Consider the following 25,725-nt stretch of genomic DNA (forward strand, 5'->3'; position numbering starts at 1 on the left):
AAAATAAATATTTACCAAGACTGCATTATTTGCCAAAACGGAGATGTGCAATTATTTAATATTGTTGATGGACCCATAAAACAAATAGTACCAAATCTGTCCCTGTGTATGGCCATCAGCCTCCAAGGGCTGTTCTCCCACTGCAGACACCCCTCCTCTCAACCCCCACAATATCTGAACCAGGCAAGGAGACAATTGTCACTTGATGACTGAACCCACTAATATGTTACAGGAAATGGGGCATGAAATACAATACTTTATGTTATGTACGTGTGATTCTTCCATTGAAACAAGGCCGTCTTTAACTTGCTGATACAATATTTGCAGTGGTTCATCATTCGACTGTCCTGATTAACAGTCAGCTTCTATAGAGGGACTATTTGAGTCGTTTTCTTTTAAATGTGATGAATCAGAGGATTTGTTCAACATCACTTCCTTCTCTTCTTTAAATGGTAATTGGCATTTGGGAACTTTGGAGTGGAATAAGGTGTGGTCTGTTTTATGTGGTCATTTCCAGAAGTGCCATTTTGACCATGGCCATGCATTTCATCCGGATTTCTGGAACTGGTAAGGTGTCAGAAGCACCATGTAAATCTACTCCGTCATCAGGGAACACATTTCTTGTTGATAGCAACAGCATGCAATCTCTGTTACAGCCTCTAAGTTGGAACAGAGAAGGCTTTCGTAGAGGACATTTGGTGGAAACGAAACACATCCAAGCCGTCCCACGTGCACCACCTGTGTTTAGCAGGGCAGCCTCTGCCTGTGACTTGCAGGGAGCACATGCTGGCAGCTCTCTTCCCTCTTCTTAGTTCCAGGAAGGTCCAGGCGGTTGAGCTGACTGCTTGTCTGTAGAAAGACCCACTGTCCCTGGTGGGCAGCGGTGGACTGGTAGATACCCTGGTTCCTGCTCATCTGGGGAATGATTCTGAGCATGACCCTTCACCTTCTCTATGCATATCTATATCTTACCCCCATCTGGTCACCATTTCCAGTAACTTGGCATTTCCTTCAATGAAACGTTAACATCTGTAGAAAAAGCTCTCTGACATTTTAGATGTAACATGACTTAAAAAGTACCATTTGGGAGGAAGAAAACCATTGGGAACCCTGCCCCATGGGGTTCCTGAGTGTCCTGGGTACCTTTGCTTGAGCTCATTCTTTTCATCACAGGTCAGAACCACGAGTGCCTTCTTCAGCTTGTGCTACCGGATAGCTTAGCACCTGGCAGGTGAGTGTCTCAGGAAGAAAACTGCAGGAGCACATTAGACCACTCAGGGGCCCAGCTGTCCCGGGCGTTCATCCATGACTCCGTTCATCCATGGCTCCATGCACACACAGACCAGGACCATGATCCTGATTCAATGCACTTTGTTTTCCAGAAGCACAGTTTGTTTTCTAACTTCTAATCCGTTCGGGATGGTATTCAGATGTCCAAGAAATTAAGTTATTTGTAGTAGGGAATCACTGCTAGTAGCAGTGGTAGCGGTCCTTGTCATCGTCATCGTCAAAGTGGCAGTGGTAGTAATAGCAGTATAAGGAAATATTTGCTCTGCTCATAATGAAATGTGCACATGGAATGTTTCTGTAGATCAGGGCCAGATGAAGGGTGCATTTTCCGTGCCAGTTCTCATCCATAGCAGAGACTGCATGGAGTACTGTGTTGAGAAGGCTTCTGAGGCTCAGGCGTTGCAGATGCCATCTGCCATCACCATTGGGGTAGGGCAGTGGGAGCCCACTTGCAAACTGTCCCAGGTACCTTTTAGCCATTCTTGGTTTAAGTCTTTAAGACTAAAATTGACACATGGCTATTTGTCTGCATAAACCTTTTTCTTTCTTTAATCAGGAAGAAAGTGAGTAATCTTTTTCATTTCTGCAGTAGAACCTCTAGTCCATGTCTGAAGTGCCTTCCCCGACCATATGCACCTCTGAACTTCTGTAACAGATGTCAGGATCCTGAGGGCAACCCTGGGTGTGTTCTTTATGCCTCTTCGCATCCAGGGTAGTGCTGTCCACTCAGCATGCGTGCATTGAGACTGTTTGGGTTGCTTTGGTCTCTGGTGAGATCTCTGTGTGCATGCTATTTCTAATCTCCTCTGCTCTGTGTAGGGCAGGGCATATGTATGTGGTTACCATAATGGGATTTGGAGCCCACAGACAATGTGGCTTCACCTTTCCTCCTCACTGGTTATATTACCTTGCCCAATTATTTAACCTCCGTGAAACGTTTTACCATTCATGATATTTGTTAGAATCAGTAATTCATTCATCCAATGCTTTTTGAACACTTAATATTTGCCAGGTTATGGGCAAGACGGGAATGGTCCCTACTGTCCATAAGCCCATGATCCAGCAACTAAGGAGCCAGACAGCAGTGGCATCCCATGTGGTCTGAACAGCCCTGTCAAATGGAAACACAGTGCCAATCACAATGTAATTTCCATTTTGCAGGGGCAGGTACATCAGAAAAAGTAAGAGGAAACAAGTGAATCCAAAGTTTATTTTAGTGTGCTCTGTTTAACCTAGTATATCCAGTGTTTGATCATTTTAGCATATAGTCAATACAAAAAGTTACCTTGTGCCCTGTGGAACCTTCAAAATCTGGTGTGTAGTTCACCTATACAGCACCTCTCACCTGGGATTGGTCTCCCGTCGAGTCCTCAGTTGGCACATGTGGCTGATGGTGGCCCTGTGGGACAGTACAGGTCCAGGGACAGCCTCCTCTTTGAGCAAGGGATGATTTCAGCTGACCAGGAGACAGACGCTGGCTGGGGTTGGGGAGGCAGTGTGAGGTGGGCCTCCTGGGCCCGACGTCATCGAAGGCCTGGGTCGGGAGAGCACATGGCTAGCTGCAGGTCACTCACCAATGCAAGACAGCAGCGTGGGAGGAAGCCCTGGTGTGAGGTGGGACACCTGGCGTGCGGACTGAGGATGTGCCACTTGTGGGACACCAGGTACTGATGTCTGCAGCTGTGGATGAGACCTTCTAGGGGAAGAGTTAACTCGGAAAGAAAGGAACTCTGAGCATTGAAGAGTCAGGTGGATGAAAAGTTGCCAGAAATGGGAAAGAGGAACTAGAGGGAACAAGGGAAGTGTGTCTTTCAGGAACTTTCTGTATTTAAAAGTGTGTGTTGGAGAGAAAGGACAAATCTCCCATGCAGAGGACTTGTAAGTATTTTCCATAGATACAAAGATCGACTTCATAGCTTGCCTCGTGTCCCCGGTTTTGACTCTCTAGATCTGACTTGAATGCGCAAGCAGGCCATTCCCACGTGACTTAATAAACAGTTGCGGTAGCATGTATAATCTTTGCAATGGCAACAATTTAGGGATCGTTCGCTAGAATAAAGCAGGAGCAGCAGGTTCCGATTGTTCCTTTTACAGGAATTCCTCCCTGCCATATCCGTGTGCCACTGTGGAGTCCCGTGAACTCTTTGTGTTTTCGCAGAATGCCCCCATCACGTGAAGTGGGGGTTCGGCTCACTCTGTGACCGGCCTGGAGGCCTGGGTGTACTTCCTAGGCAGGCAGTTGGATTCTGTTTAATTTTCTTTAGCTATGGGAGAAATGGAGTCCATTTCCAGACCATGTAAGTGCCCTTTGGTTTTGTTTGCGGTTCTGGCCTCCAGGGCGGTCTGGGTGGGAGGAGGAGATGGGCGACCAGAAGGTGATTGAGCGTTTCTGCTCCATTGCACGGCCCCCGGGGCCCCCGGAGCCCCCGAACGCAGGTCAGCACGGAGGGCCGGCCTGCAGAGGTGTTACCGGCAGCCATTAAGTGCAGATACTGTCGTCCCTGGTGTCGTCCCTGAAAATCTTATGACAGGGAGAGACAGAGTGAAGAGAAAGAAAAACGAGGCAATCAAGATATAATATTAACTAGAAAAATCAGGATGGGATCTGTCAGTCCTGGTGGGAAAAAAAAAAAAAAAAAGACAAAAAAAATATTTTTGTTTTTCTTAGTTTCCTTTTCCTTTCTTTTCTTTCCTTCGGATGGAGGAGGTTTGGTTTGGTTTTAGTACCCCAGCATATAGTAGCTTCATTGGCTTTTTTTCTGCCCATATTCAAAATTCCTTTGATTAGCATTTGGTTCTGGTTGAGACTTAATAATGCTAGCCAGACCTAATGTGAACCATACATGTCATCGGCATTACTTATCGTCAGCATGGTTTTTTTTAAAGGGAAGGAAAGAAACACAACAAACTTTTTATTTCTTTCCCTGTCATTGTTCTTGGTCTTGTTATTCAGTGGACGCTGTATTAAATTGGATTCTGTGTCCATCATTATTAAAATGTGAAGTGTGTCGGTCACAAAGCATACATTTCGGGGCAGTTAGCTGAATAATTCTTTTCTTTATTATCCCAAATTACTGCTGAGCTCTGGAGAGGGGAGCAGTTTAGCCAATTATTGCCATTTGAGCTGGATTTGTGGGTGATTAGCTCCTGGCCGAATCCAGTCCCGACCGGCGCTTTGAAGCCTGTGCTGTGTGATTTTCTCAGCAGTGAGGTAGGAATAGACGCGGCTAATGACAGGAAGGTCGCGCGGGTGAACTGACCTGTGTGTGGCACAGGCTTGGGTTTCGCAAATAGGGCATCCACAATAACAAGTGTGTCACTAACCCCGCCGTGCATAATCGGGGCTTTATAGGATTGTTGGAGATGCTGACAGCTCAATTAAAGTGTAACCCTTTGTACCCTGCAACCTGGCAGAACGACAGAAATATTACTCGCCAGAAAAGGGAGGGGGTCTTTGGGGAGCTGGTTAAAGATCCAGAATCAGCCCCTGGCCCGTTTGCCCCTCCCCCAACTCCCTCCGCTGTACAGAAGGAGCCACAGAAAAGCCTCCATCTGTAAAATAATAGGTGCTCTGGAGGAGGGGCAGGGCGGGAAATATTACTATTTTAAAAAGCTCGGTTAAGGGGGGATTCCTGCTGTTCCTATGGAAACACTTTAAACTGGATAGAAAGTTAAAAAGATTTAGTAGTGGCAAAGCTTGTGTCTACTGGTCAGATTTTCTAGTCATCTCCTTTCACCAAAATTTACCTCCCAGCATCGTGGATGTGAATTTGCCAGAAGTTTTCCATCTGTGGAGGACTGGGGAAAACCAGTTAATTGGGATGTGTTTTTGCACCCAACGAATGATTTCTATGTTATCGATTTACTTCTTCCACTTAGCGGCATTTTCTGCAGCTTGAATGAAAGCCGCCTTGATCCATATATGTGTATCTGTGGTCTGGTCATGTTTGCCACCCTTGGTTTTTTCTGTTAAATCCTACGTCCTGCAGTATGTGCGTCACTCATCCAGATTGACTTGATGCTGTTTTAATTAAGCGGCAGCATGTGACGTCCTGTGCGCTTCTTTATTTTTGGTTTTAGGTTTTTGATGGATTGCTTTGATATTTTATTTTATTTTCTGAGACTAGGAGTACCTATAACTTGGTGTGATTATTCTTGCAGGTTGAGCCGGGTGCCAGCTACTGATGTGGGAATCTGGGAGCCAGAGCCGCCTCAGACAGTCCTGACTCCCCACTGGGGAGACAATCCGTGTGTGTGATTGGGGTGTGTTGGACTTGAGGTGCCTGATAGATGCTTGAGAAAGTGTGTCCAGGACGGAGTGGGAATTGAGACTCCAGCAAGTGGGGAAGAGACAGCTGAAGTCCCCAGTGTGACACCAGGGCCTGTGGGGCGTATTTGGTGAGACTGGTGAGGTCAGCGTTGGACCGCCTCCCGTGCCGGGTGCCGTCGGTGTGGGAGGGGGAAAGGGGAGGACAGCATTTCTCTGTCCTAGAGCAGTGCACGGCCTGTTCATGCACCTGTGTGTGAGTCAGCTCGAACTGCCCTAACAGAAGACGACAGACTTTGGCTTAAACAGCAAACGTTTGTCTCCCAGTTCTGGATGCTGGAAGTCTTAGATAAAGGCATCAGCGGGATTGGCTTCTCCTGAAGCTTCTCTCCTTGGCTTGCAGACAGCCATCTTCTCCCTGTGTCTTCACGTGGTCTTTCTCTGTGAGTGTCTATGTCCTGATCTTTTCTAATAAGGACAACAGTCATATTGGATTAGGGCCCATCCTAACAGCCTTATTTTAACATGATTTGCTCTGTAAAGGCCCTGACTCCAAATAGAGTCACATTGTGAGTGCTGGGCATTAGGATCTCAATATCTGGATTAGGGAGTGGAGCACAGTGCAGCCCATAATAGTCATCATCTAATGGATGAGCATTGGTGGGGGTGTTTGCTTATGTAGAGCCTGTGACCCTGCAGCTCAGCATGGGAGGCTAAAGGGGTGCTCACGAGGATGGTCGGAGTAAGGGGGAGGATGTAAGAAGGACATTTCGGGGAGAAAGAATTGAATTTCCCAATTTACATTAAAGGTGATGGCCTCTGGTTGGGTCTGCATGGTTTCCTGTCCTGTAGCAGGAATCAGCAGTCTTCTATAAAAGGCTAGAGAGGAGGTACGTTAGGCTCCATGGGTCCTGTGGTTTCTCCTGAACTACCTACCTCTGCCAGTTCAGGGCAGATGCACCCATTCCAACGAATGAACTTGACTCTGTTCCGATAAAACTTTATTTACAGGAAGAGGCAGAAGATCAGATTTGGCCAACATGTGGGAGCTTGCCGGCCCCAGGCCCGTAGGATCCCCAATGCTAATAGTCTGGATGAGGGTGCACAGGCTGTGAGAGTTCCTGTTAGGTGGGAAGGCTCTGGCCACTCGGGATTGTACACCTTATGCTGGTGCTATAGTGTGTGTGTGTGTGTGTGTGTGTGAGTGAGAGTGCGCGTGCGTGCGCACGCACCAGCCTAATCATGAGTGCAAGTGAGGGAGGGTGACCCCCAAACCAGGCACACGGGGCCATGGATTTTCACTCTCATGGGTCCAGGCCTATTTCTAGCTAGGTGTTATCTGCAGGGTATAGCTTAGCATAATGAGAGAGCAAAAGCAAGATGAGTAAGTGTTCATCATGGAAGAGTGGGATGTCGGGAGCCTCAGCAGGGGCGTCACCTGGATGGACCATTTTCCGCATGGAGCTGGTGCCGTGGGGGAAGAATAGGTCACAGCTTCTATGACCCGTGTGCTTCTCCATTTTCCAATGATGACATTCCGTCTACCTACCACCCACCCAAATGCATTTCTCTAGTTTTATTGAGGTCAGTTTGGTTCCTGTCAGCCACAATTTTAATACGTGTTCTAGGGAAAAAAATCTTAATTAGAATAAAATTATTAAACACAAATGTGAAAATTGAGTGATTGGTACTTACACTCTTTGGATCTCAGTTAAAGGTACCAGCTTTTCTCTGAGCCATTTTAGAACTTCATAGAAACCTTTAACAAGAACCTGTTCCAAAGTGTAATGAATGCAAATTATAAAGTACCAAATGAGCGATTAACAGTATTCACTGTAAAACCACAGAAGTACTCAAACATCACTTTTTTTTTTAGAAGTAGAAACAAACATTTTTGAACTTGCATGGATGTTTTTAAGCCAGGAAGAACTTTTTTTTTTTTAACTTGGTAATTGGGAAACTATTAGTGCTCCTGCAGCAGCGAGAGGATTCATTGGACCTCGCTGCGAAATCACACGGGCACCGTCCTTTACATTCAGTCAAATGCATGTGCGGCCTCCCGGTGTCTGTTAAAGCCGACAAAGAATGCTGCCCACAGAGTGAAGGCGAGTGGTTGTGGACGTGCCTGTTGATAATCTGATCTTGACTTGGAGCCGCCTGCATTGAGACTGTTGCTCCATCACCACGTAGGAGCTTAGCCATGAAATGTTCGCTCTGTGTAACGACGATCCCTGTGCGAGCAGAGGCCAGCGCCATTTGGTCCCCGAGACTCAAAACAAAGACTGATTTGCCTGGTTAAGACCCCCAGTCTCTAATGCAGTCAATAAATCTTTGTTGGTAAATAATTGCTATCGAGCAGAGTTTTAATATAAATTTATGAGTGGTGTTTTATCACAGCTTGGGGCTGCAGCAAACACTGAGTGATGGATTTCAGATAGCACTTACATTCATTACATTAACTTTGTAAGTTATTTAAAGCTTGTACACTTAACATTGCTTTTGGCTTTCAATGACCTCTTGGGACTAGACAAAGAATACACATGACGAATAAAGAGATTGCAGCCAAAAGACAATTCTACTCTTTGCTCCACTGTAGAAAAGGTTCCTTTGGCAGAAAGCAAAATGTGCCTGCCTGGAATCCTGATATTTTGGTTGTAGATCATTAAAATCAGTCTTTCTGGTATGTCAGTAAATTAGGTGGTAGGAATTAGACCAACATTTGCCATTTCCAAGTAAGATAAGAAGAATAATTTGAGGTGTCACAAAACACTTAAAATTTCTTGCTATACAAACAAGTTAAAATTTGTCTGGTAGATGAAATGGTTCGCACGGAAGCAGCAAAGCAGCGGGGTGACAAGTACAAACCCTTGGTTTGTACCTCAAATCTTGCCCCTGTTTCTGCCCTTTACTGCCGTTTGGGTTATCTATTGCTCGGTAATGAGCCCGAATTATAGTGGCTTAAAACAGTGCCATTTTGGCCAGGTGTGGTGATTCACACCTGTAATCTCAGCACTTTGGGAGGCCGAGGCAGGTGGATCACTAGGTCAGGAGATTGAGACCAACCTGGCCAACATGGTGAAACCCCATCTCTACTAAAAAGTACCAAAAAAAAAAAAAAAGCCAAACGTGGTGGCAGGTGCCTATAATCCCAGCTACTCAGGAGGCTGAGGTAGAAGAAACACTTGAACCCAGAAGGTGGAGGTTGCAGTGAGCCGAGATCGCGCCACTGCACTCCAGCCTGGGCAACAGAGCGAGACTCCATCTCAAAAATAAAAAATAATTTTTAAAAACAGTGCCACCTTATTGTTTATCGTGATTCTGTGGGCCAGGAGTTTGGGCAGGGCATATTGGGGACAGTTTGTCCGTGCTCCACAATATACTTTCTTAGGGCTACAGCGTCCAAGATCATTTCTTTACTAATGTATCTGGTGCCTCAGCAAAAGTGGCTCAGCTGGCTGGGGGCTAACATGAAAAGGTCATTGGCAGTCATCTGTCTGAGACCCCAGTTCTTCCTCGAGTAGTCTCAGGATGTCTCCTCTTTACTTGGTCTCCCTGGTAGGATAGTCTGACCTCTTAACAAGGCTGCTCAGGCTTCCCAGGGGCATAAAAGCAGGAGCTTCCAGGCCGCCTTCAGGCTTTGGCCAGAAGTGGCACAGCATAATTTCCACCACATTCTGTTGGTTCAATTGAGTCAGAGGGCAGAGTGACCACACAGGGTATGAGCACCGCAGGGGACGAGGGGACTGGTTTTTGTGTGCCGTCTTCGGCCACTGTCTACTTCACTCTACCCTCCTTCATGCAAAGTACCCACAGCCTATCCCCAGCTACCCAAAGTCTCAAGCCATTATGGCATCCGGCTCAGGCTTGAAGGTCATGGCCTTGTCATCTACACCAGGTACACATATGGATGAGTCTCCTTGGATATGGTCCTCCCCGTCGGAAGACCAGGGTACCCAGGAGACAAGTTATCTCACACACTGTGCAGGGGTGACTCAGGAAAAGGAGAACTGCAACAGATACCGTTATTCTAAAAAGGTGGAGAGGCTGTAATCCCAGCACTTTGGGAGGCTGAGACGGGTGGATCACCTCAGGTCGGGAGTTCGAGACCAGCCTAGCCAACATGGTGAAACCCTAAGCTTCCATCAGTCCGAACTTTCACACTTCCCTACTCTAAGGACCAAGAAAATGGAAAACTCTAAAAATAGTTCATTTGAAACTTTCAGAGGACAGGAAGCCATGATCCTACTGGTCAGGAGATGACAGAGGCCGGAAGGCTCTGCCGGAGACGCTCAGGCAGACAGTTCCCGTCAGTGAGTGCCAGTGGCCCCTGTGATCCTAAGTCTTTTTGATTCTGCGTAACCCAGGGCCATAAACATGGTGAAATCTACTAAAAATACAAAATTAGCCGGGCGTGGTAGCACATGCCTGTAATCCCAGCTACTTCGGAGGCTGAGGCAGGAGAATCACTTGAACCTAGGAAGCAGAGGTTGTGGTGAGCCGAGGTCGCACCATTGCCCTCTAGCCTGGGCAACAAGAGCGTAACTCCATCTCAAAACAAAACAAAAAAAGGTGGAGAGGGACAAGAGACATGGAGCAGTCACTGGCCCATAACAATTCTGAAATCCAGCCAGCACATGATGCTGATTCACCCTGCTCTGGGCATAAGAATGGTATGTTCTCCCCAGGAGGCATCCTCCTTGGTCCTGGGCTCTGCCTCTGCCTTTCCCATAAGAATTGACCCATGTTTGCTACTACACAGCTTTCTCAGCCTGCTTCCTGCTGTACTTAAAGTTGAGGGCCCAGAGACCACTTTTCTTTCTAAACTTTCTCTGTGCATTTTAATCCAAGGTGGTATAATTCCTTTAAAAATCTTGTGGGTATCCTTTGTGTTGGATCAGAATCTGTTCCATTAAGCAAAAACTAATGCACAGATTTCTCTCTGTAATCCATGGATCTCTAATCAGAAGGGTCTGTGAGGCATTGCCTTCAAATCTTTGAGTTCTCATGGAAAGGGTCTGACTGCCACACTGTTGAAGGGGTCCTCATTCTGTGATCACAGCTACTGGTATCCCCAGAATTTGATCTTAGTTCCGATGCCGGTTCTTACTCAAGGGTTTTCTGCTGTCAGGAGAAGCTGGGAATGAGAAACTGTTTTGTGATCAGTCCAGCAAGGTTTTCAGTTGAAATATTTGTTCTAATTGTGCTGGAAAATTCCCTGGACCTCCACTCTCTCCTCCCGTATTTAACAGAGCCAGGAGCACTTCCAGCATCCGGCATGGCAATCTGGTAGCCAGGTGTGCAGGCTCACGAGGCGCTCTTGCTATGCTACCCATCCCCCTGATGGGGGGGCAGGTTTGCTGATTGCCCTGCTGGTGCACGGTCTGCCAGCCCCATTTCCATCCTCAGGTAGAATTTTCCTCACTGTCCTCACAACTTCCACTCATGCTGCTTACGTCTCTGCCAGCCTCAGCCAGCTGCCTAGTTCCAAAGCCACTGCCCTGTGTTTTTTATTTTTGTTACAGCAGTACAGGAGGCTAATTCTGTTTTTCTTACCTGTTGCTGCATAAGGATCCACCCTGAAACTTCAGGATTTAAGAAGATGATCATTTGACTGTTTGTTATAACACTGTGGCTGGGGCCTGTGGACAGAGCCCAGCAGGGCTGACTTGTCTGTCAGAGCTCCCCAAGGCAGGTGCTGCCAGGCTTTCTCGAGAATTAAACCCAAAGGAGATAGTGTTATTCCCATGGATGCTGTTAGCTAAAGTGAGTCTTGGGCAGCCCAGGGTCAGTGTGGGAGGATTTATTTATACCGGGGCACCAGTGCCACGAAGTGTGGTTCAGTGGAAGCCGTCTTTGGAGAACAGATACCACGCTGGCTGTGCACGTGGGGCAAGTTACATAACCAGTCTGTTTCAGTGTCCTTATCTGTGAAATGAGGATCGTCATGGATGTCAATTGTGAATGCAGTTGATGAAATACACAGTTGTGAATGCTGAGGGATTGTTGTTCATACTCTTTGGACCCCTGTTAAAAGTGTCATATCACTTCCCGTCCATGAAATGAGGATAATCAATGACCATCCGGTTGTCATGCACTTGCAGTGGGTTAACAGTTGCAAGGCACTTAGAGCAGCAGCATCTGGTTCAGAGTGAGCCCAATATTGTATAGAAATAAAAAAAAAACTTTTTTAAATAAATGCCGAAGCCACATAGGAGTCAAAGAAGGCATTTTAATTGATGTCTTCACTGTGACAGCTGGACAGCAAAAAAGAATCTTAAGCAGAGGTGGTTTTCACATGTACAAAAGTGGCATCTGAAAGATGGACAAAGTATGCATGGTGACATGCCACCATGCCGTTTGGCCCTGGGTTATGCGGAATCAAAAAGACTTAGGATCACAGGGGCCATTGGCACTCACTGACGGGAACTGTCTGCCTGAGCGTCTCCGGCAGAGCCTTCCGGCCTCTGTCATCTCCTGACCAGTAGGATCGTGGCTTCATCTCCTCTAAAAGTTTCAAATGAACTATTTTTAGAGTTTTCCATTTTCTTGGTCCTTAGAGTAGGGAAGTGTGAAAGTTCAGACTGATGGAAGCTTAGGGGAGGCTGTCTGCGCGCTCAGCCCAGACCAGTGGAGGCCACCTTAGTACCACTTCCTCCCTAAGGAAGGCGACGGGCTCCGTGTCTTCCCCAGTTGTTTTCCATTTAGCTGCTACACGTGGGGAACGCTGAGTGTATTCAGAGGGGCGTCCCACGGTCGAACTGGAACTGGCTTTGGGAAGAGTGTGGACTAAGAAGGGGCTTGGCTTGTGTTGCCACATGTGAGAAGACATCTCACTGGGGCTTTTGTGGCGGCTCCACAGTCCCTGGAAGTCGCCACTAGCTCAGTGCAGCTCTAGCGTTAGGTACCAGCCGCGCCCTGGGAGGGCAGAGGACCCTGGCTCTTTCCAAGGGAGACCGTCCAGGCAGCTCTCACTGTTGAGACCTGTGGACCTCTGTCCCCAGGGTGCTCATGCAGAGACTGAGGGGTCCCAGGTGGGGATCATGCAAAACATTTTTGTAGCAGATTCAGGGCTGAATGGTTTAACTTCTGGGGCCGCTCTAGGCTGAAATTCTGTGATTCCCACTTGGTACAAACACTCTTCAAAAATCAATGTTCAGAATTAATTTAAGCCAAGAAAGAAAAAGCATGTTTTTAATCCACAAAATCTATTTCCCGAGTCTGCTCATTTGTAGTCCAATGGAACCTCTGATTACGAACGCTCATCTTGCCTCCTGCTTCTGAAGCCCCAGCCAACGTCTTCACTCATCAGAGAGCTGTCTAATCGTGCTTTTGAGAAAAGGCCTTTTAGAATTATGTAAGGAGAGACAATAGAGAGTTTTGTAGTTTATCCTATTGTTTTGGCAAACTTTTTTTTTTATTTTTTTTTTTTAAGGTTTACATGTGTAAGTGCAGACATGGACTCTCTGATGTCAACGATCTGTGGGCATTAAAACCACAGCTGCGGAGTCTGGGCTTTCCTGGGATTGGGGCCCTTCAAAGAAGTTGAAGCCTGTGTAGTAAGTTGGAGGCCTAAGCTGCCCGGCTGTGGGAAGGCCAGTGCAGCTGTCCGGTCCATGTGGAAGGACCTTGATGTCTATCCAGAACCACATTTTTGTTTTGTTTTTGAGACAAGGTCTTATTCTGTCACCCAGGCTGGAGTGCAATGGCACAGTCACGGCTCACTGCAGCCTCGACCTCCTGAGCTCAGGCAGTTCTGTACCTCAGCTTCCCAGGTAGCTGGGACTACAGGTGCACACCACCACACCCGGCTCATTTGTGTATTTTTTGTAGAGACGGGCTTTCAAGGGTTTCAATTTGTTGCCCAGGCTGGTCTGAAACTCCTGGACTCACACAGTCCCCTCGCCTCCGCCTCCCAAAGTGCTGGGGTCACAGGCGTGAGCCATCATGCCCAGCCCTGAACCACATTCTGTTTTTGTTTTGTTTTGTTTTGGTTTTGTTTTTGAGACAGAGTCTTGCCCTGTTGCCCAGCTGGAATGCGGTAGCATGATCTCAGCTCACTGCAACCTCTGCTTCCCGGGTTCAAGTGATTCCCCTACCTCAGCCTCCTGAGTAGCTGGGTCTACAGGCGCCCACCACCACGCCCAGCTAATTTTTTGCATTTTAGTAGAGATGGGGGTTTCACTATGTTGGCCAGGATGTTCTTGATCTCCTGACCTCGTGATCTGCCCACCACGGCCTCCCAAAGTGCTGGGATTACAGGTGTGAGCCACCGCGCCTGGCCCAGAACCACATTCTTGAGCTGAGCTCCCGAGGTTACCTGGTGATGTAGAAAGAAGGTGGCTTAACTGGGGGCACTGCAGTAGCTTCTCAGACATGGCTGCCCTCATGCCTCCTTGGGGCCAGGGCTGTGGTTATAGTTGAGGGCTGTGGTTATAGTTGCTGTCCATCACTCTAGATGCTTTCACCTAGGCAGAGCAACCAAAGTGCATTTTGCAGGGAGCTGAGAGGCTCAGTTGCTAACATCTGACGGGTTTGGGTGGGACAGGGGTGCGTTCAAGATGCTGTGGCAGGCCTCACTTGGATCAGCTGCTCCTATCCCCAGGGATCAGGACAGGACTCTGTCATGTTTCTGGCTTTGCCTTCATCTACTCTGGAAATTTCAAGAGAACCTGGACATGTGAATATGAAAGAGAAGGCATTCATGTATAAAACTCATTACAAAGACAGCATCACTCCTAGAACCAAGATACTGTGTATGTGCCGTGCATGTGCGTGCGTGTGTGTGTGTGTGCGCACGTGCGCACGTGCGCGCATGTTCATGGATCAAGGCAAACACGGGCTGAGTTTAAAAACTGGTACTAAAATACCCACTTATCAGAGAAATTGTCACTCTCATGGCCCCACATTTCCATTAGATAAGCAGTAACCTCTTGTGAAGTGGAAGCAAACTAGAAACAGCTCTCCCAAATGTGGACGAAAAGAGAAACCAGAACTGGTTGAAGACTGAGTTTTGGGGGAAGAACCCTGGAGGCCAGGGGCAGTATTCCTGGAGTCCTGGGATGGAGAGAGCCTTGTCACCCCCTTTCCCCCATCTGCCCTTGCTGCAAGGAGGAGGTCAGCCTTGTTTTATAAATGGGGTCACTTTTCAACCTCGCTGGTCCATGGCCCCGTCCTGTTTCTGTATCTGCCAACTAGAGAGCAACTCCCATCGTTTGTTTTCACCTCTTAGAATTCCTGGGACTAACAACAATTGTAATAGAATCGATGGTATTTTAAATGCTTGGGATGAACAAGCACTTTGGGTTCCTGGGATCTTAATATAAAAGCCCACCGAGGTGCAAGTCTCACCATCGTGCTGTCTGCTGAGAGATCTGATTCCCAGGGGACCAGCCTTCCCCACTGGATGTTTGCCAGGGCTGAGACCTCAACACAGGTCTGTGATGCCCACAAGGCTGTGCTTCTCAGGGCCAGGTCGATTTTGAGTCACGTGCTTCCTGTGTGTTAGAACGCTTGTGCTTTGAAGGCTACGATTGGACACATGATTCCCAGCACGTTTCCTGAGGTTCCACCTGCAGCCCGGGCCTGTGGTTGAGTAGAGCTTCTCTCCCCAGCTTTCCTGGGAGTGTGTGCTGTCCTGTTTCCCATCTGCATTTGCTTATGGGGCGCCATGAAACCAACGCATGGAGCCACTTGGAGACTTTCGTGTTAGTTGTGCACAGATATCTACACTTCTCATTGCCAAACAGTGCGTGCACTGATTTTGATGGCTGATTATCTAGACCAATCAGACAAAAACATCTTCCCAAATACATTGTAATTGCACTAGGGACTTACAAATGTTTATTCAACTGGTGAATGTCTTTTTATTTCATTTTAAAACCTCGATGCATTGTTTGTTTATATTTAACATGGATTCATTGAATGAGAATTAAATTTGACCATATAATGGAACAAATGCTAATTTCCTCAAAAAGTAGTTGTTCTATGTCAGACCCATGACCAAGGTCTCCTCGCTATAATTAGATGACTCGTTTCCAGTGTAAGGGGCTCACCTGCAGATAATTTTCTCATCTCCAATACAGGTGTGCGTTGCTTTCTCTTTATTTACTTCATTATTCTCTAGCTTCCTCATTTGAAAGTGCAAATATTCTTATCTGTTGTTTTCCTAAGGTGAACATGATGCTTTTTACTATCAATTTATGTACTTTTAGAAATATTTAAAATAATTTATTTTTAAAGGAGAATGAACTAGTCAACCTATTAAATTACATCATGATCTTAAAGATTCTCAGGAAAATTTTGCTGACCCTTAGATAATAATTGTTCAAAATGGGATTCTGATTCTGTGTTGGCTAAGCAGATTATAACCCGGCCCTTGTGTGCTAAACCTTAAGTGTGACCATGTTCACCCCCTAGGCTTCTTCCTGTATCTCTTGGCTCCTCCCCAGCCACCCTCCATCTCCCAGACTTCCTCCTTGAACATGGAACCTCAACGGCTGGCCTGGCCACCTTGCCTACCTGGGTCACCAGCCCCTCCAGTGCCGTGTGGCTGATACCAAAGTCTTCTTTTCCCTCCTGGTCACCAGCTCCTGTACTCTCTGGCTCAGTGAATGACCCCACTGGGCCACAACAACTAAAGCCTGACTTTGTCTGTGCTGGCCCTGCCCCACCCCACCCAGCGCCTTGTCCCGATTTTACCTCCAGCGTGTTTCTCGCACCTGCGTTCTCCTTGCCTGCCTCACCTTCTCCTCCCTTGCCCCCAGAAGAATCCCTGATCATCACTGCCATTCTAGACCAGTCTTTCCCACATTTGAGTGGTGTGGAACTTTTGTTTTGTTTTGGTTTGGTTTGGTTTTGGTTTTGGTTTTAAGACAGAGTTTCGCTCTTGTTGCCCATTCTGGAGTGCAGTGGCGCAATCTTGGCTCACTGCAACCTCCACCTCCCGGGTTCAAGCAATTCTTCTGCCTCAGCCTCCCAAGTAGCTGGGATTACAGGCATGCACCACCGTGCCCGGCTAATTTTTGTATTTTTAGTAGAGATGGGGTTTCACCATGTTGGTCAGGCTGGTCTCGAACTCCTGACCTCGTGATCCACACCTACCTCGGCCTCCCAAATTGCTGGAATTACAGGCGTGAGCTACCGTGCCCAGCCAGAGCCTTTTAAAAGAACAAAAATCTCATGAATCCTTCAACATTTATTTAATTGTTTTGATAAGTATACAGTTAGGTACAAGCAGAAAACTAAGATTCAGCTCCTTGTCTTTATAGCTTTTGAATAAATATGAAAGTTATATTTATTAAAAATTTAAATTAATAGCATTAATTTATTGTGCATTTAATAATAAGGATGATGATGTTTTGCTGAAACAAAATGACGGCCTTCCGTGCCAGGGGTTAGGGATGACGGTTGCAGTGCAGGCTCCTTTGGTTCAGCTGCCTCGTGACTGTATCACGTGGTGACCCCAGCCTCTTCCTTTCCTGCTTTCATACTGAGAAATCGTTTTGTGTGCAGCATGCGGTGCCTTCCCCGGGGGTTGACTTGTTCTCGGAGTGAGTGATTTACATGTTGCGTCTCCCTCAGTGCTCTCCCCCTTAGCGCAGCTCGTGACCCAGGAAGTCAGAGATGCCAGCTCGGGTGGTGGAATCCAGTGGTGGTTTTGGATCACTTTTTAGATAGTGATTAAAATACACTCAAAATTTTAAAAATTCTCTTGGAGAAATTATGGTTCCAGAGAAAATGACAGGTTTCCAACGTGTCTCAAATTTGCTCAGACCGTCTGGGGATCTTGTTACATTCGGACTGATTCCTCCCCTCTCGAGTAGACCCAACCGCTGCTCCAAAGTGGGCCACACTTTGAGCCGGAAAGCGCTTCCATCTTGCCAACTCCTCACCAGGGGAATCTTTCTGAATGCAAATCAGATAACCCCTTCCTTCCTCCACGCTAGTCACCTGTGGCAGGGCCCAGACTTTCAGGCACCTCCAGGGCCAGACAGGAAGTGGGGCTGAGGGTAGCCTGCTGGTTTGAGAGAAGGGCCCACGGTGCCCGCGGAAACCTGAGAGTGTGGCCTCTGCACGCTGCTGGCCTCTGCACGCTGCTGCCCCTCAGGCCACGCTCCCCATGCCGCATGGAGAGTATGGGTGCTGTGACTGCTGGATCCTTAGATCCATGGGAGGCCAGGGGGGCTCCATCCAACCCCAGTGACTCTTGGCCAAAAGTCACAAACACCGTGCGCACGTGCAGCTGGCCTGCAGCAGGTTTGGTGTAGCCTGTGTTCAGTGCAAAAATGTGAACTTGTGGCCAGTATTTTAAAATAAGAAGCCATCACACACAAGTCCAATGTTTCTACTTCTCTTCGATAATCAGGATATCTGGACACATGGGGCCCTCCAGCCCTGCAGGGTCGCTGTGTCACACAACCCCAGGGGCCTGGTGGTGGCGGCATGTGGCCCTGTCACGTTCTGGGCTAAAGTACGCCTCCTTGCCAAGCAGGTCTGACCTCCAGTTTCCAGCAGCCCTGGGCACCCCATTACTGGAATTTGCTAGTCGGGTTAAGATTTCTTGTCCTCTGGCTACCCTTAACATTTTTTCCTTCATTTCAACTTTGGTGAATCTGACAATTATGTGTCTTGGAGTTGCTCTTCTCGAGGAGTATCTTTGTGGCGTTCACTGTATTTCCTGAATTTGGATGTTGGCCTGCCCTACTAGGTTGGGGAAGTTCTCCTGGATGATATCCTGCAGAGTGTTTTCCAACTTGGTTCCATTTCCCCATCACTTTCAGGCACACCAATCAGACGTAGATTTGGTCTTTTCACATAATCCCATACTTCTTGGAGGTTTTGTTCATTTCTGGAAACCATCATTCTCAGCAAACTATCGCAAGAACAGAAAACCAAATACTGCATGTTCTCACTCATAGGTAGGAGTTGAACAATGAGATCACTGGGACAGAGGAAGGGGAGCATCACACACTGGGTCCTACTGTGGGGAGCGGGTAGTGGGGAGGGATAGCATTAGGAGACATACCTAATGTAAATGACGAATTAATGGGTACAGCACACCAACATGGCATATGTATACATATGTAACAAACGTGCACGTTGTGCACTTGTACCCTAGAATTTAAAGTATAATTTTTTTAAAAAAAGATTTCTTGTCCTGTTCTCTTTTCCTTGAAGACACTCAGAGTGGAGGCCTTCTCAGGCTGCTCCTGGATTTAGCAAACAGAAACTGCTTCCTCTAGAGCCATGTGCACTCTCAGTTAGGGGAAATGTTTGCTCATCTGCTCTCACTCCGAGCTCATGTTTTGTTTCAGTGGGAATTTGGGAGTGAAGCGGAGCCCCTGTCTGCTTATGTTCCTTGACTGAATCAGAATGTCTTGGGAATTGGGGATACCCTCTGTAAACTGTGGGGGGCAGCGGGAAGATAAAATGCGAGTTGTCATAAAGTCTCACTTCTCTCCCTACAAGGGACTCAGGTGACAGAGGTGCCTGCCAGAGGGATCCTGAGCAGCCGCCTCTTGGTGTTTGTGCTTTGGAAGGGGGAGCTGAAGTTCAAAACCAAAAGTGCTAGGCTGGGCAGTGGCTGGAACACCCAGAGGTTCTGTGTGGGGAGCAGGTCACCGCCCATCAGTAGAACGGGAGACTTTGGCAGCCCAGCAGCCCAGTGTCCTGGCAGGAGGGCTGGCCCTGCCACGTTCCATTAGCTAACAAGACACTTCCCCTGTGTAACTCAGAGTCCTGGCTTTCAGGGAGCCATGGCTTCCATAACTTTGCTGCCCCTGACCTGTTCCTTTGGGGAGCAGGGGAGTCAGGGGACACGACTGCACAGCCAGGCTGAGCGTGGAGTAGTGCTCCAGCCCCTGAAAGGAAAGCGCACCTGCCCCAGCCCAGCTGGACCACAGCCATGACGTGACAAGCGGGGCAGCCGAGTGGCTCTTCGTCTCCACAGCAATTCTTGGGGGGGGTCATATAATAAACCAACTGGGGCCGAGGCTGGAAGGCAGAAATATGACTCCTAAGAGGCCAGGGTATTCCATAGTCCTGCTGACTTACGCAGCATTTGAATAGTGCCTGTAATCCAAGATTATCCTCCCTGGCAAGACGTAGAGTTTAAGTTAAGTTTATTTATTTAATAAGCTCTTAAGTTTATTAAGAGTTTTCCTAGGATCAGAAGAAAGTCAGCCTAGGCTAGGTGCAGTGGCTCACTCCCTGTCATCCAGCACTTTCTGAAGACCTAAGCGAGGCACAGTGGCTCACTTCGCTGTTACCCCAGCACCTTTGGGAAGCCAAGGTGGGAGGATTGCTTGAGCCCAGGAGTTTGAGACCAGCCTGGGCAAGATGGTGAGACCCTGTCTCTACAAAAAGTAAAATAAAAAATTAGACAGACATGGTGGCATATATGTGTAGCCCTAGCTAGTCAGAGGAGACTGGGGCAGGAGGATTGCTTGAGCCAGAAAGTTCAAGGTTGCAGTGAGCTGTAATTGCATCAGGGTACTGCACTCCAACCTGGGCAACACAGCGAGACCTTATCTTTACAAAAAACAAAAATAAAAAAATTAGCCGAACAGGATGGCACACGCCTGTAATCCCAAGCTACTCAGGAGGAAGGAGGGAGGATCACTTGAGCCCAAGAGTTTAAGGCCACAAGAAGCTATGATGGCATCACTGCACTCCAGCCTTTTTTTTTTTTTAATTTAAAAAAAGTTTTACTTCAGCGTAGTTTAGTTCTTCAGAAAGCAATGAAATCATGTCTTCACATGCCTCCCGATTAGACTGTTTCCCCTTTTTTCCTTAACAAATAAGTCCTCGTAGCCTTCACTGCAGTAGCACAATTTTGAGGATATGATTTGCTCACGAAAGCACCCCCCACACGCCAGCCAGAAGAGTGGTGCAAGTCCATCTGCATGGAGCCCCAGGGGTGTGCGCCGTGGCCAGCATTTGTCTGAGTGGGAACGGACGAAGCTTTTTGAATGAAGCCGGGAGCTTCTGTAATCTTCTGGTGACACCAGAGACCTGTCATTGTTTGAATTCCATCTGAAATGAATGACGGAAAAATGGGAGCCCACTGGAGAACTTGACTGAGGGCCGGGCGCAGTGGCTCACGCCTGTAATCCCAGCACTTTGGGAGGCTGAGGCAGGTGGATCACCTGAGGTCAAGAGTTCGAGATCAGCCTGGCTAACATGGTGAAACCCTGTTTCTACTAAAAATACAAAATAAAAAAATTTAGCCGGGCATGGTGGCACGTGCCTGTAATCCCAGCTATTCAGGAGACTGAGGCAGGAGAATCACTTGAACCTGGGAGGTGGAGGTTGCAGTGAGCTGAGATCGCGCCACTGCACTCCAGCCTGGGCGACAGAGGGAGACTTTGTCTCAAAAAAAAAAGGACCTTGAGTGAGGCTTTGTTATGCTAAGTTTTAAAATCCTCGGGAATCCCACTGGAGAGGGGTCTCTCATGAGTTGAAGCAATTGCTTATTTATTACTGCGTCAGTAGTGGTGACTGCCCCTCTCCTGTAATTCCTGCATGCGAGGAAGCTCTTACTGTCTTGGTTTGCAGCTTAGTAGCATTTTCCTATGGACTTGGTTCGTTCAGTTGATTGGTCTCAGTTCCGTATTTGGTTTATAGTGATTTAGATTCCAAGAAATCAAGGTATGCCACATTTTGCCACGTTTCCGTGAATAAGAACTTGCAAAGAAATCATCTTCCAAAGTTGTTTCAAACTCAAATGTTTTCCCTTAAGCAACGATGTCTAGTGGTGGTTGGAGCCCCAAGCTGGCCCTACTTCATTATGTTTGCGAAACTTGGTTACGATTTAGTAAATAAAAAACAGTATTGTCGCAGTACTGGTAATTAATTGGAAATTGAACTCAATTATATCCCATAATAGTACTTAATTCATTCTCATGTTGTGATTCTTGAAAGATAGCAGAGTTTAGGAGGTCAGTGGAGGCTGGGAAAAGTTCCGAAGGCGATTCGTAGGGCATCTCGGCTTTCTCAAAGTGTCTTCTTAATTTCAAAACTCAAAACTTTCCTTCTGCCTCAGTCCAGGTGAATTCGCTAGCCTGAGTCTTACGCTTTCTCAGTCCTGTTAAGGTTACATAAGTTTATAAAAGGATAGCGGAAAAGGAAGTAAAGAGATTCTCTCATTTTTCTTGGTTAACATGGAGCAGAGTAAGATGAGAAGGGAGGAAGACAGAGGCAGAGACTCCCAACGTGAACGCTGTCGTTGAAAGGGACCAAGCTGGACAGGCATGGAGCCCAGGCTGAGAAGGAGAGAACCCCACCTCAAGGCACTGGGCCTGCCCAGGCTCTGTGTTGGCCATCGGCTTCCTTAACAAAGGGAAACCTGTAAAGATAGAGCAAGGCTTGCTGGGAATTGGTGTTAAAATAAGAAGAAATTCTCAGCAACCGTTTAAGAAAACTGGATTAAACATGGCTTCAAAAATGTGTTGGTTTCAGATTCTGAGTGGTTTTCAAGGAGACCTAATATGATTTCATTAAAAGTGAATTAGAGTCACTTACATGGGATTCATCTGTTAAATATTGTTACTGAAATTTGCCAGTGGAATTTTGGTTTTAATAAAAAATCTGAAATGAAGGAAACTGTAAAAAAAATTCTTCTTTACAAATCTAAGGTGAGAATACAGTTAATGCAGTTTGGGTTTTTCTGGGGTTTTTGTGGGGTTTGTTTTGTTTTGTTTTTTGGTGTTTCTTTGGCCACGAGGTGTGTTTTATTTTCATTATTCATAGAAATAATTTTCTATAATGTCCCGGGGCCAACCGGAGAATTTGGCAGTCCGATTGGGGGTGGTTCCTTCAGAGACCCACAGGCCGGTGGCATTGGCACGGGCTGCCCAGGTTCACAGTGCGGCTTGTGGCTCGTGTCTGTCTTGCAGGTGGCTCTTCCTCCACACCATGACTGGGGTCTCAGGGATGATGAGGGCAGGAAATCCTCCAGGCGCTTAGGAAATTTCACTCCGCTTCTGCCCAGTGGTCTCTGGTCGGCAGGGTGTTCTTCTCCTGCGTCTCTGTTTTCTTCAGCTTGGCCCCATCAAAGCTGGCGATTCCCCCCATGTCTGGTTTGTCTGCCATTTTCTTAAAACAATCAGTGCCATCCCGCTCCGAGCCGGCTGGTTTGTGTGTGTTTGTTTGTTTGTTTGTTTGTTTGTTTTTTGGCAGAGTCTCCTGCTAGAGCCCAGGCTAGAGTGCAGTGGCGGGATCTCAGCTCACTGCAACCCCTGCCTCTTGGGTTCAAGCAATTCTCCTGCCTCAGCCTCCCCGAGTAGCTGGGATTATAGGTGCCCACCACTGCGCCCAGCTGATTTTTGTATTTTTAGTAGAGACAAGGTTTCGCCAGTATTGGCCATGGTTGGCCAGGCTGGTCTCAAACTCCTGACCTCAGGTGATCTGCCCGCCTCAGCCTCCCAAAGTGCTGGGATTACAGGCGTGAGCCACTGTGCCCAGCTCAGTTAATGCAGTTTTTTTTCAATTTTGTTTTGTTTTGTTTTTTGAGACGGAGTCTCGCTCTGTCGCCCAGGCTGGAGGGCAGTGGCACGATCTCGGCTCACTGCAAGCTCCGCCTCCCGGGTTTACGCCATTCTCTTGCCTCAGCCTCCCGAGTAGCTGGGACTACAGCTGCCGGCCACCTCGCCCGGCTAGTTTTTCGTATTTTTCAGTAGAGACGGGGGTTTCACCATGTTAGCCAGGATGGTCTCGATCTCCTGACCTCGTGATCTGCCCGTCTCAGCCTCCCAAAGTGCTGGGATTACAGACTTGAGCCACCGTGCCTGGCCAATGCAGTTTTTAAAGTTTGTTCTTATTTTTCTCTCTGTCTCTCCTCTCCCCTCTCTCTTTCACAAGGTTTCGCTTTGTCACTCAGGCTGGAGTACGATGGTACAATCATAGCTCACTGCCACCTCAACCTCCTGGGCTCAAGGGATCCTCCCACTTCAGCCCCCCAGTAACTGGGATTACAGAAGCACACCAGCATGCCCAGCTAATTTTATTTATTTATTTATTTATTATTTGTTTAGAGATGAGGGTGTCAGCGTCTTGCCCAGGCTGGTCTCGAACTCCTGGGCTCAAATGATCCCTACAGCGTGCCCAGCCTGAGGTTTCTTTCTTTAAAACATTACACCTTTAGGTGTTCCCTGTGTGTTTAGCAGTTAATTATCCGAAAGATCTAAGCGTAGCACGCCTGCATGTGTTTGTGTCATGCTTGTTGAACTAACGGCACATCTTTCAGCATTCGCCAGTGTCATAGAGTGAAGTTCTGCACACACACACACACACACACAAGTGTTTTGAATGTATGTGTTGCCTGTGTACCTGGTTTTTCTTTTTTTTTTATTTACGTCAGACTTTCTATTTGGCTCTTTTTCCCTTGCAGGGCATGCTGTTGAAGCGAAGTGGCAAATCGCTGAATAAAGAGTGGAAAAAGAAATATGTCACCCTGTGTGACAATGGCGTGCTGACCTATCACCCCAGTTTACATGTGAGTATGGCCCCCTCGGAGCAATTAACAGCTGCAGACCTCAACTAAACACCGTGGGGAAGGGGGACCTACCAGCAGCCCAGCCTCTTGTCTCTGTTTGAAGTGAAAGTTCGTATTTGGTCTCCTGCTCAACTGCGAGATAAATAACACTGTCCCTCACACTCCACTCGACCATATGTCTTTCTCTCTCTTCCCCTCCCTGCTAGTCAATCTGTGGCTTTCCAATTCTACAAAGAATTACAATAAAAGGCACAGATGAAGTAAAATTTTAGATGAGAGTAAAAAGACAGGGGCAAGAAGAAAAGAGAAAGGAGAGAAGAGTGATGTATCCGAAAATCGAGAATGTAGGAAACAATCACAATTGAATCCAGGATTTAGCTTTGAAAAGCTGTGAACAAAAATCAGAAGTTAAATGCAATTCATGACTCAGCTTTTACTGTCAGATAACACATTCCAGTTCATTAGGCAAAGGAAACTTTTCTCTTCGTGTTAGATGTAAGTCGGTGTTATATATCAGTTTGTTATACTGGTGGTGTGTAAGATAGATTTATAAACAAAATTAACTTTATTCTTGGGGAAGAAATGCAGACATTCTACCCTTGATAAAATTTAAAGTTGGGGTGTTAATTCTAGTTTCATAGCAATACATTCCATAACTGTTACTTAATGTAGAGAAATGTGTAGATTAGAATATATGGTGGAAGTCAGTCCTTCTATTCCATTGTCCCTCAGTATCTATGGGGGATGGATTCTGGGGTCTGCCTTGGATACCAAAATCCATGATGCTCGAGTCCCTTATATAAAATGGCGTAGTATCTGTGTATAACCTGAGCGCATCCTCCTCTATGCTTTTAAGTCATCTCTAGATTACTTATAATATGTAATAGAATGTAAATTGTCTATAAATAGTTGCTATACTGTTGTTTTTTATTTGTATAATTTTTCACTGTTGTATTAGTTATTTTTCACTTTTTTTTCTTTGATTTTTTTTTCTTTTTTTTTTGAGAGGAGTCTCACTGTGTCTCACAGGCTGGAGTGCAGTGGTGCGATCCTGGCTCACTGCAACCTCTCTCTCCTGGGTTCAAGTGATTCTCCTGTCTCGGCCTCCCGAATAGCTGGAATTACAGGTGCCTGCCACCATGCCCAGCTAAATTTTTTTGTACTTTTAGTAGAGGCGTGGTTTCACCACATTGGCCAGGCTGGTCTCGAACTCCTGACCTCAAGAAATCTACCTGTGTCGGCCTCCCAAAATGCTGGGATTACAGGTATAAGCCACCACGCTGCCTTCTTTTAAACATTTTTAATCCACGATTGATTGACTCTGCACATTCAGAATCCACAGATACAAAGGACAACTTTCTATCACTGTCAGGCTAGTGGTAATAGTAGCAGCAGCAGCAGTATTTTTTGTATTTTTTGGTAGAGATTGGGTCTCCCTATGCTGCCCAGGCTAGTTTTGAATTCTTGGCCTCAAGCAATCTGCCTAACCTTGCCTTCCCAATGTGCTAGGATTACAGTCATGAGCCATGACACCCAGCTAAGCTATCAATTTTTAAAAATTTGAAATGCTTTATAAAATGGCACAGTTATTGATGAGAAGTTAGAAAAAGCATATTGAAGAAAATTAATATTATTCCTAAAATACCACCTAGGGAACCTGACTTAACATTTTAGG

General features: G+C 46.9%; 1 protein-coding gene across 11 annotated transcripts in view; it reads left to right on the forward strand.

The window, feature by feature from the left end:
* AGAP1 (ArfGAP with GTPase domain, ankyrin repeat and PH domain 1) overlaps positions 1–25,725 on the forward strand; it is a 639,080-nt gene that overhangs the window by 365,844 nt on the left and 247,511 nt on the right. For all 11 annotated transcript variants that reach the window (XM_021924443.2, XM_021924444.2, XM_021924446.2 and 8 more), the window contains one exon: positions 23,946–24,050. In XM_021924443.2, the coding sequence (XP_021780135.2) occupies positions 23,946–24,050 (105 nt within the window). The remainder of the gene's footprint in view (positions 1–23,945; positions 24,051–25,725) is intronic.

The sequence above is a fragment of the Papio anubis genome, chromosome 10 (assembly GCF_008728515.1).
Source record: "Papio anubis isolate 15944 chromosome 10, Panubis1.0, whole genome shotgun sequence".
NCBI classification, from domain to species: domain Eukaryota; kingdom Metazoa; phylum Chordata; class Mammalia; order Primates; family Cercopithecidae; genus Papio; species Papio anubis.